The sequence below is a fragment of the Silene latifolia genome, chromosome 1 (genome assembly GCF_048544455.1).
Source record: "Silene latifolia isolate original U9 population chromosome 1, ASM4854445v1, whole genome shotgun sequence".
Classification (NCBI taxonomy): domain Eukaryota; kingdom Viridiplantae; phylum Streptophyta; class Magnoliopsida; order Caryophyllales; family Caryophyllaceae; genus Silene; species Silene latifolia.
In genome coordinates, this window is record NC_133526.1 from 199,532,753 (window position 1) to 199,544,353 (window position 11,601).

General features: G+C 37.1%; 1 protein-coding gene across 1 annotated transcript; it reads right to left on the minus strand.

Moving 5' to 3' along the window:
* Window positions 1–691: 691 nt before the first annotated feature.
* LOC141617339 (histone H2B.7-like) lies at window positions 692–10,500 on the minus strand. Its single transcript, XM_074434525.1, has 2 exons — window positions 9,983–10,500; window positions 692–1,306 (listed from the first exon to the last, which is right to left on the minus strand). Exons 1-2 carry the CDS (start codon window positions 10,413–10,415, stop codon window positions 879–881), a joined length of 861 nt encoding a protein of 286 aa, XP_074290626.1. The 5' UTR covers window positions 10,416–10,500; the 3' UTR covers window positions 692–878.
* Between the last annotated feature and the right edge of the window lie 1,101 nt (window positions 10,501–11,601).

Sequence of the window (11,601 nt, forward strand, 5' to 3'; positions counted from 1 at the left end):
CTGTGATGTCCACCGTCACATTATCAAGCTCTAACGGTTCAGAACAATGCTTTAGCTAGCTCATCAAAATTCACCAGTCATAAAACAAGTAATCATGTCGCTCTTCTGGCATAACAGCTGCCAAGACAGAAATGTTACGGAGTAGTATTCATTAAGCAAAGAATGAAGGTACTTCACATTACCTGCAGTTCTTCACAAATAGGGATAACACTCGAATTCTACAGCACGTAATACAGTGAAAACACATCACGATTTATCCAGTTAGTTGACGGACAATCAAAACAAATCGAAAAACATGCCACAGAGAAGATTCAAGGAAGAATTAGATGTTGCATCACTACACTTTCGGCAAAATCAAGAGTTCAAGTTCACAACATGATTAATAAGAAATTCATCTGCAGCACCATTTCAATTATCCCTCAAAAACCAAAATAGTGATTCAATTTGAAACAGAATAATCAATCCGAATCAAGTAATAATCAATAACCATACTTATACAGATTAACTTCAAACATTTCACCATACTTTCTGAGACAATTTAACCAAAAATAACCATATCACTCAAATAAAATAGCTGGTATACGCTCATTTTTGTGCTTAAAACAGTAAATACCTCATAAAATAATAGAACTTCAGGAAAATCGCAAGCAAAATTAAAAAGAATATCAATTATCAGTCACCAGAAACGATATTGAGAAACTGATTACTTTCATTTCAAATGATAAAAGTAGTTGATATAACAACCTAAAGGGTTACAATTACTTACTACTTCCTAATTCAAACCAACAGATAAGCAATTAAACCTCCCTTTACATAACCAAACCCTAACAAAGTAACAATCCATCACAATTAAACCGAAACCCTAGAAATCAAACAATCTAAGAGCTAGTAAACTTGGTAACAGCCTTGGTACCCTCAGAAACAGCATGCTTAGCCAATTCACCAGGAAGAACAAGTCTCACAGCAGTCTGAATTTCCCTTGAAGTAATCGTTGGCTTCTTGTTGTACCTTGCAAGCTTTGAAGATTCCTGAGCAAGCTTCTCGAAGATATCATTGATGAAACTGTTCATGATGCTCATCGCCTTGCTGGAAATTCCGATATCGGGATGAACTTGCTTGAGAACCTTGAAGATGTAGATCTTGTAGGTTTCGACGCTCTTCTTGTTTCTCTTCTTCTTCTTGTCTCCTGCTGCTGCTCCGGCTTCCTTAGGCAGTTTCTTTCCGGCTTTCGGCTTCTTCTCCGCTGGTGCTTTCTCTGCTGCGGCGGCTTTCTCGGCGGGCTTCTTCTCTGCTGGTTTCTTGTCAGCTTTGGGTGCCATTTTTTTTCTTTGGGTGCTTTGAAAGAAATGTGGGTGTTTGTGTGTTTGAGAAGAGAGATGAGTGGGTGGTTGGGAAATGGAGGGAGGGGAATTGTGTTTATATATAGGAGGGAAGGGGAATGTGATTGGTTGGTTTGGTGATACGCGGATAGGTGAGGTGGAGATGTGAGAGACGTTGGATAGGATAAAGTGGAAATGACGATGAATGGATGTGATTGAAAAGAGGTAATGGGGGTTTGGATTGCTGAGCTGGATTGAATGTTAGCGGGAATGAACAATTGATGCACCGTGAAATTTTGGTGATGTGCGCGCCTGTGCGGTTTTGAATTTTGGGTACAGGTTAGCGGGAATAATTGATGCACCGCCGAAATTTGGAGTTTGATCATGTCAATGTGCACGGTTTGAATTTTGAGTCCGATTTCGGAGGTCCAGTCTAGTTAGTCCCTCCGTTCCGATCGACTGTTATCTATTTCCGTTCTTAGGTGTTTTAACTAATTGTTTTTTTTTGCAAGAAAGTATATTCATTTTATTCCTCCATTCCGAGAACTACAATGAGAAAATATCTTACAAAAGACATAGTCACTATTAAATTACCTAACAACTGTTTAACGTTGTCAATATCTGTTCATAATTCCCTTCATTAGCACTTCTAAACATGCGGACACTGACAATGAACTATGTGTTTTTATCAACTCAACAACTTTTTTTGTACTCCCTTTAAAAAAACACGAGTTTTTTTCTTTCCAAATCATATAAACCTTGGTCAGAATGCAACAAATAACCCACCTGCTACGCCAACTTCTCTTTCCTTTTATTTTGCAAAGGTTGTGTTGTAGATTAATCCCAATATAACAACAACCATAGGTTCCAAAGAATCCAAACCAATTCACAATCCCTCTCCTTAACTCATGTGAAAACTGACATCTAAGGAATAAATGTCGATGGGTTTCCATAGCCTTCTCACAAAGACAACATCTATTCACACGGCACATACCTCTAGCATTTATATTATCCACTGTCGGCAATCTTTTTTGAGCAACCAATGCGCCAATGATACGATGTTTTGGTATTATTACATCATTTTCTAACGCTTCTGCCCAACTCACATGTGGGTACTTCTGTTTGAAAATATCGTACGGCTGGGCAGTTATAAATTTGTCCCTTTGAACACAAGTGTGAAACTGGACCTTAGCATTAGCCTCATAACCTCCAACATTGATCCATTCATCCTTAATAGCTATTATGTTCCTCCAACTTTCTGCATGACAGGGCTTACTATCGGCTTTCCAAATGGATTTATTCTGAAGGTTTTATAGAATATTCCATCTAGTCCATATCCCATCGTGATCAATTTGAAGCTTCTTTATCCACTTGCTAAACAAAGCTTTGTTCTAACTTAGCACTTCTTTAACATTGAACCCCCCTTTAACCCAAGGAGTACAAATTGACCTCCAACTTTTATATACCATTTTCCTCTTACCTTCACTTATTCCCCAAAAGAGGTCTTTACAAAGTTTGTTAATCATTTTAATAACTCCCTTAGGCAACAAAAGAGATGAACACCAATAACTCTCTAATCCAAAAATTACAGCATTGATCAATTGTAACTTCCCAACATAAGTGAGAAGCTTAGTCGTCCAATGATTAATAGCATTCTGAATCTTATCCAGCATAAGATTATACATTATACCACTTAGCCTTCCCGGATTGAGAGTGATTCCCAAATATCTAAAAGGGGAATGGTCTTTTACATAACTTGTAGCAATGACTATATGATTCTTTATATCATTCTTAACTCCACCAGAATAAATGTTGGTTTTGTCTGGATTAGCAAGCAGACCAGAGATTGCATCAAAAGTATGTGTTGTTACCACAGCGTTCACTATGGGAACATCTTCTCTCACAAAAACCATCAAATCGTCAGCAAAAATAAGGTGATTCAGGTTCAGTTTGCCACACTTTGGATGGTGAGTAACCTGATTCGCCAGGTGAATCCTCCTTAGAAATATTGATAAGACTTCCATGCTTAGTACAAATAAGTATGGTGAGATAGGATCTCCCTGCCTTACTCTCGATCCCTATGAAATAATCCAGTAATAGTACCATTTATTATTTTAAGTGAAAGCCAAGTGAAAGAGATGCAGTCCATGATCCAACCCATGAATTTTTTGGAAAATTCATTTTCTTTAACATACTGGAAATGAATTCTCATTGTAAAGAATCAAATGCCTTTCTAATATCACCTTTTATGGGGCATCTTGGAGAAATTGAACCCTGACTATACCATTTGATCAAAGTTTGAGACATCATTATGTTTTCAAAGATGTTTCTTTCTTTAATAAACGCTCCTTGCTCATTACCCACTAACTAAGGGAGAACTTTTTGAAGCCTATCACTACTACAGATACAACCTATAACAACGGTCAAAAACCGTTGTTATATAAAAAAGCGGACGTTGTTAAAGCGTCCGTTGTAAAAGGTTTTAACAACGGTTGGTTTTTTTAAGGAAACCGTTGTTAAAAATATTAACAACGGTTTTAAGTATAAAAACCCGTTGTGGAAAGTGTGACTCAATTTTGGGGGGAAAGTTATAACAACGGGTTATTTATAAATAACCGTTGTTGTTTGTTCTTAAAAAAAAAAAAAAAAAAAAATTAAATATTACTAGCTATAAATATTAAAGCATCCTTTACTAACATATTAAAGCATCCTTTACTAACATTTATTAATTGAAACAACATGGCAATGAACCCTAATTTTATCAACAACGAAGAATGGCTTACACAAACGATTGAAGATGATGGGAAGGTTCTCGCCAAGCTTCCGATCAACACCCATTAATCAAAGCATCCCTTGAACATCAACGGAATTATTGGATTAAGAGGCGTGAAGCAATCCGGCTTGTCAACAAAGCCTCATCATCATCATCATCTTCATACCCTCGTCGACCGATACTCGCAACTTGGTCTTATGACCAGAGATATGTTGAGTTGTACTCTTCCAACCTTATCTCCACATGCAAGTCGTGTCCTTGCATATATTCAATCTGTTATTGCAAAATATGAAGCCAATGACCCTAGAAGTTAGCGGTATACCAGTGGCGTGATTGGTGGCGGGTTGAGAAGCGTTTTTACGCTTAACCGGGTTGTTCCGCTTATTATACATCTTTTGATTTCGATAATTCTTTGTAATGTATTTGGTTTAAAATTAAATGAAATGATCATTTTGAAAGTGTTGAGTTATGCTTGTTTGATTTGCTTCCATTTTTTCAACTCCATAGATCTATCAGTCATCATCAAGATCTGATTATGGCACAACTTCCTAACATATATGGCACAACTTCCTAACATATATATTAATTAAAAAACAACTCAACCCACACATTAGTATAAATACATTGCATTATCTCAACTAACATGCATTTCCATTATCTCAATATATTCTCCAAACCCTAACCGCTAAAACATGCTCGATCCGTCTCAAGGACGCCAAAGAAGATGGAAATGAAATAATTAGAAACACATACATGGAAATGAAATAATTAGCAGATCTTTGAACGGAACCTAATGGTCGATAAAAACACATACATTGAAATGAAATAATTAGAACAATAAAATAATGACGATGAAACAAACCCGATAATTACGAACGTACGTAAAGAGACGATGAAATCAACGGTGACGGCGAGAAGATAAAGCGACGATGAGAAAGAGAGAAAGAGACGATGAGAAAGTGTGTGTTTTGTGTTTGTGTTTGGTCTTCTTCTTTGGGTTTGTGTTTGTGTATTAAGGTTTGTGTTTTGTGGCTGCAGCAGACTTGTGTTTGTGTGGTTTATAGTATGGAAGGTATTGACAACGGTTATTAAACAACAACCGTTGTGAAATATGTTTTAACAACGGTTGTAGAAAACACCCGTTGTTAAATAAGGTTTAACAACGGGTTTCAAAAATAACCGTTGTTATTACTTTTCACTAACTTTGCGCCAATTTTGCGCCAAATTATTAACAACGGTTGTTCATGTGTGACCCGTTGTTAAAACTAATAACAACGGTTTTTATAACCATACCCGTTGTAATTGATTTTAGTAAAATTCGCGCCATGCATTCTACAACGTTTATTGTGATTTTCGTGAATATTCGTTGTTAAAGGAGCGTTGTAGTTGCCTGGATTTGTAGTAGTGTATATGCCAAAATTTTGTTTATTGTCTTGTACACAATAGTACAAGAAGCTAAAGATCTGAAGTTTAGAACAGTTTTAGCAGGTATCTCCCTTTTAGGGATGAGAGCAAGTAATGTTGTGTTTACTTTCCTCATCATTCTCCATGGCCTTTTCTGAAATGTTCCTCAATAGCCAAACAGTAATCATCTTCTATTAAATTCGAAACACCTTTATAAAATAATGCAGAGGAGAAACCATCTTGACCAGGGCTCTTCGTAGATCCAATGCTAAATAAAGCTCCCTTAATCTCTTGCCTTGTTATAGGAAATATTAACTCATTAGCTACATCAGAAGAAATTCTAGGACCATCTTGAATAATACTAGGATCAATATCGAGAACATTAATATGCTTGCCCAACAATCCAGAACAGTACTCAACAAAAACCAAATTGACATCCTCAATATCATGCCTCATGTTCCCATCTTTATTTATAATTGCTCTATAAGTGCTGCGATGCTTTCGCGCTGCAATCTTAAAAAAGAAATAAGAAGTAGAGCAATCTCCCATTTTAATATTATGAACTTTAAGGTGATGGTTGAGGCCCAACTATTATAAATATTCCTATTACGCTCCCTCACTCAAATGCCCGTGTGTTGGGTTTCCACTTCGAGTTTTTGAGGAGTTTTGAGGTACTTCGAGTTTTTGAGGAGTTTTGAGGTTGCCAGGATTTGAACCCGTGACCTTCGGTCACACTGGCTCTGATACCATGACATCTCAACCAAAATTTTAAGGTGATGGTTGGGGCCCAACTATTATAAATATTCCTATTACTTAACTCTAATTTCTTATAAAACCCATAATCCATAATCAATCATTTTTCCTTATCAATGAGATTTTGAGAAAGAAGATCAACTTGCAGAGCCTTTTGACAATCATCCAACTCTTATTTGATCATTTTAACTATGTTGCTTAAACCAGCAAAACTTGACTTATGCAATTGAGTCAAAGCATATGAGCATATCTAACCTTTTTCAATCTTAAAAACAATTTAAACATGTCAGTTTCATAGACAGGGATCTTCCAAGCTTCTTCAATAATCCTATTGTAATCTTTATGTAATTCCATCCAATAATTTTTCATTATTTTTATGTTAATTTTCTTTAATTTTATTAAAATACTAAAACATTTCATTATTTTTATTTGTCAGTCATATGCAATAAATTTATTTAATCGTTCAAACAAAAATACTAATCGAATAGCCATTTCGTATATACTAGCTTCTACGAGACGACAAGCAAGACGAGTGACATCCACTGTATCTGTTGCAAATAGATCATCCGCATTGTACAACCTACCACGCAACTCACTTCCACCACCACATGTCATTTATATGCTTCCGTATCTAATTATAGCAATTGTTATGAAGATTCGTGCATTTTTTGCACGGGTTTAACACTAGTATACATCTATTAGAGGTAATGAAAAATGCACGGATTTAACACTAGTATATATCTATTAGAGGTAATGGATAAAAAATAAAGAGAAAGAAATGAAAATGATCTTTACTCACCATTTACCATGGGCAAATCACAGATAATAAGGGTGACAACGCTAATATAATCCAGCCTCACGCTCATCCTCGACCAAACAGGAAATCCCCAGCCAAAAGCAATTATCTCATGTCCATATATCACTATATGGAACACTTATTCTCAATATAACCATGAAATAGTAAAAATCCTCTCAATTTCGTAAAAAGAAATAAAGAGACCATTAACTATCAACGGTCCAAATTATATCTGATCAATATCGAACGATTTACGATTTATGCATAAAAATAAAGAGAAAATATAGTATAGAGGAGATAATATTGATAAATGAGTTTGTGAGAGAAAATAAAGAAAAAAAATGAAGAGGATCCTTGCACGAAAAAATCGCATAGACCATTGCATAACAACAAGTCAACAATTATAAAAGAATTACAGTAATACACACATACAAACAAACATAATATGTGAGCCACAGTTGAGTATGAATAAAGGAATATTAATAAACTGTAATCTTGTACCATAGTTAGCTAATTTGAGTGATAAGGGCTCCCATTTCTTAAACAATTGTCCGTTCGATTCGTAACTCTATACTTTGGTCAACACTAATAAAAAAATAAACTATAATTTTGTAAACGGTTAGACCCTTAAGAGTACCCAAAGAGTATATGCTCATATGATGTCGAGATTGTCGACTTTTCGCAACAACGTCATCACCAGCAAAGTAAATGCATTTAGATTTACATTTACGCTTAAAAGGGCCAACCATCAGGGCTGCATTATTTTTACTCAAAAACATGCTACTTTCACCCAAAGTGGAGGCGTTGTCAACAAGTTCCCATTTTTTACTGCTCAAATCAAACTTGGAGATCAAACAAATTGGGGTCAATGCCGGGGCTGATTTCTTTTCAGTATTTTGCTCATCATAAACAGGACAAAAATAGCCTTTTGATATCATAATGTGTCCTTTCGACTTCTCTTCGTTGTAGTCTCTCTGCAATTCCACTGGCCTAGAAGAAGTTCGTGAGTAAATGACTCGACTAGGTAAGTTGATACTACTAGATTACTAAAAAGCATGTGACGAGACTCGACTATTAGTTTCACAGCTTTGAGAGACGGTCCTGTTTCACTGAGGTCTGCATACCACAGATAATAATCTTTGGTTACAAACCATAACATGTTTTTCCAACACAAGACATCTTTGATGATCATTTCTTCAGGAGTCGTAATTAGAGTCCATGTTGTGTCTCCAGGCCTAGCAATGGACAAGTATGTAGAATCCATATAAGTGTCCATACGACATCTACACTTTTGGATATGGATGACTGCGACTAGAAACCCGCTAGCATCCTCAGTACCACCCTTGGTTTTCTGTGCTCCCAATATTTGCCTGGCCCTCATCAAATTTCGATTATTGTATTTGGAATCTACGTATGCTTGCTCGGGAATCATGGTGTTGCTCGGGGGAAGGTGAAGACGAGACTTGGTTAAAGGATTGAACAGATTCATTTCTAACTCGCCTCCACAAGTGACAATCCAACCAAGATTCGAACCCCAGCTATTTCAGGTACTCATAGCAGAGTGCTAGTGTCCTGCTGCACAAGAAGATCCACTGGCTAGGGTCAAAAGAGACGTGAAGGAGCTGCTTCTCATCGCCGTGTTTAATCTGAAGGAGGTATATGTATGTTGCTGTTAGGCCTAAATACAGTGCTGGTGGGATTGCGCGAAGCACCTACTTGAGAGTCGTAGGTAAATGCTAGTGTCTACTTTGATTACTATGAGAGTATGAGGTCATCCATATAAGACAAATTTCAGGGAAGATCAAGAAACTTTATACTGTCTACGCGTCTACAGACTACAGGGTTGAACAATGCATCCTTTATGTCAAAGCAATAATTGGGTTTCTTCCGTAAACTCACTATAACAACATTGATATCTCTGTCTCAACTTATACTGCAGGACAGGAGCGTGTCAGGACGATCACAAGCAGCTAATATTGTTGCTAACAGAATTATTAAGAGTGATTCAGTTATGGATGGTGCTCCGTCCATCCTTTTTATAGCACTTTTCATTATACATGAGGTAACATCAGGAGTTCAAATTCGCAACTGACAAGCATGATTAATACTGTACAAATTAGATTTTCAATTCGAAACTTAAATAATCAATCCGAGTCAAGTACTAAGAGATTGCTCAACTCACAACTTCATTTAATTTATACAGATTAACTTCCAACATTTCACCCAGATACAGTAACTGATTTACATAAAACAAGTCACGATCCTCCTCATTACCTAATGAATGACCGAAATTTACTGTTTAGCAAATCTATTCCATGTCCATTTCTTCTTACCATCACGTAAAACATCACAAACTCAGTTTGTGCTTTAAACAGTAAATATTTCAGGGAAGTCGCAAGCTAAATTTAACAGAATAACAATTATCAGTCCACACTCCACAGAAACGATATTTGGAAATTGATTACTTTCATTGATGTCACAGGCTCACAGCAAATTAGATCTGGCATCTTCAGCAATGGTACAATTTATCCATGAAAAATGAAAATACTGATTCAATTTGAAACATAACCAATAAATCGAGTAAAAGACAGTTCCACTAACAATTTCATTCAATTTACAGAGATTAACTTCTAACAATTCACGGTCTTCTCTGCAAGAGAATTTAAAAGAGGGCAGAACACACACAAACAGCTAACATCAACAAATTACGATATCCATTCAAATTAAAAGATGATCAGTACTGAGAAACGATATTTGGAAATAGATTACTTTTCATTTCAAACCGATTACTTAACAATTAACATAACACCCTACGATTACATACTTAATTCCTAATTCAAAAGCCTTTGAATCGACCTTTACACCATCAAACACTAACAATCGACCTCAAAACAACTCAATTAAACCGAAACCCTAGAAATCAGACAATCTAAGAGCTAGTAAACTTAGTAACGGCCTTAGTACCCTCAGAAACAGCATGCTTAGCCAATTCACCAGGAAGCACAAGTCTCACAGCAGTCTGGATCTCCCTTGAAGTAATCGTCGGCTTTTTGTTGTACCTCGCAAGCTTGGAAGATTCCTGAGCAAGCTTCTCGAAGATATCATTGATGAAGCTGTTCATGATACTCATCGCCTTGCTGGAGATTCCGATATCGGGATGAACTTGCTTGAGAACCTTGAAGATGTAGATCTTGTAGGTTTCGACGCTCTTCTTGTTTCTCTTCTTCTTCTTGTCTCCTGCTGCTGCTCCGGCTTCCTTTGGGAGTTTCTTTCCGGCTTTCGGCTTCTTCTCGGCTGGGGCTTTCTCTGCTGCGGCGGCTTTCTCGGCGGGCTTCTTCTCTGCTGGTTTCTTATCGGCTTTGGGTGCCATTTTTTTCTTTGGGTGTTTGAGAGAAATGTGTGTTTGAGGAGGAGAGGGGATGACTGATGAGTGTGTGGTTGGGAAATGGAGGGTGGGGAGTTGTGTTTATATACAGAAGGAAAGGGGAATGTGATTGGTAGGTAAGGTGATACACGGATAGGTGAGGTGGAGTTAACAAAAGACGTTGGATAAGATAAAGGGGAATTGATAATCAATGGATGTGATTGAAAAGAGGTAATGGGGTTTGGATTGCTGACTTGTATTCATTTTAGCGGGAACAATTGATGCACCGTGAAAATTTGGGGATTTGCTGATGTGCGCGCCTGCGAGGTTTGAAAGTTTGGGTCTAGGAGGACTTGGGCATCCGGGCGGGCAGGCCCATCATCAAAACAAGTGAGTTCAAACTCGTCTTTGTGAGGTTTACTTCAAACTACGAGTATCATTTTACCTACTTTTGAGATGTCATGGACGTTTTATAACGAATCATCGACGTTTTAAAAAAAAAAAAAAAAAATCATCCTACCATTACCCTCTCTCAAACTCTACTCTCTCTTTCACTTTACTTTCTCTCCTCCACCACCCTATAGCACCACCACCGCAACCCCACCACCGACCACTACAGCCCTACCTACCATTTCACTTTTCTCTTTCTCAATTTCATTCTCAAGTATGTAACACAATTCTTTGTTTATCTTAATTGATTTAATCTGGTTTATAATTCCCTTCATTCACAATTTCGTTCTTTATTCTTGTTTAATTAGATTTGTAAATTACAAGCTATTTCTTTTGTATTTGTAAATTATTGTTGTATTCGGTTTGTCGATGCATTTCGTGTTGTTGTTGTTGTCGTGTTTCTTCTTGTTGCTATTGTTGTCGTGTTTCTTGTTGTCGGGTTTGATGTTGTTGTTGTACGGTTTCATCTTGTTGTTATTGTTGTTGTCGTGTTTGTTGTTGTTGTTGTAGTTGGGTTTGTTGTTGGTTGGTTAACTTGGTTATGTGGAATGTGAAAAAGGTGATGGGGGGGTGAGGGAAGTTGAAATTAAAAATCATGGAGGGTGAGAGACGTTGAATCTCAACGTCAAGAAGGGAGGAAAATGTTGATTGTTCGCGTTTGGCGAGGAGAAAGACGTTGAATAATATTAACGTTAGATGGGAGGGAGACGCGGAATGTAGTCGTCTGGGCTTGGGGAGGACG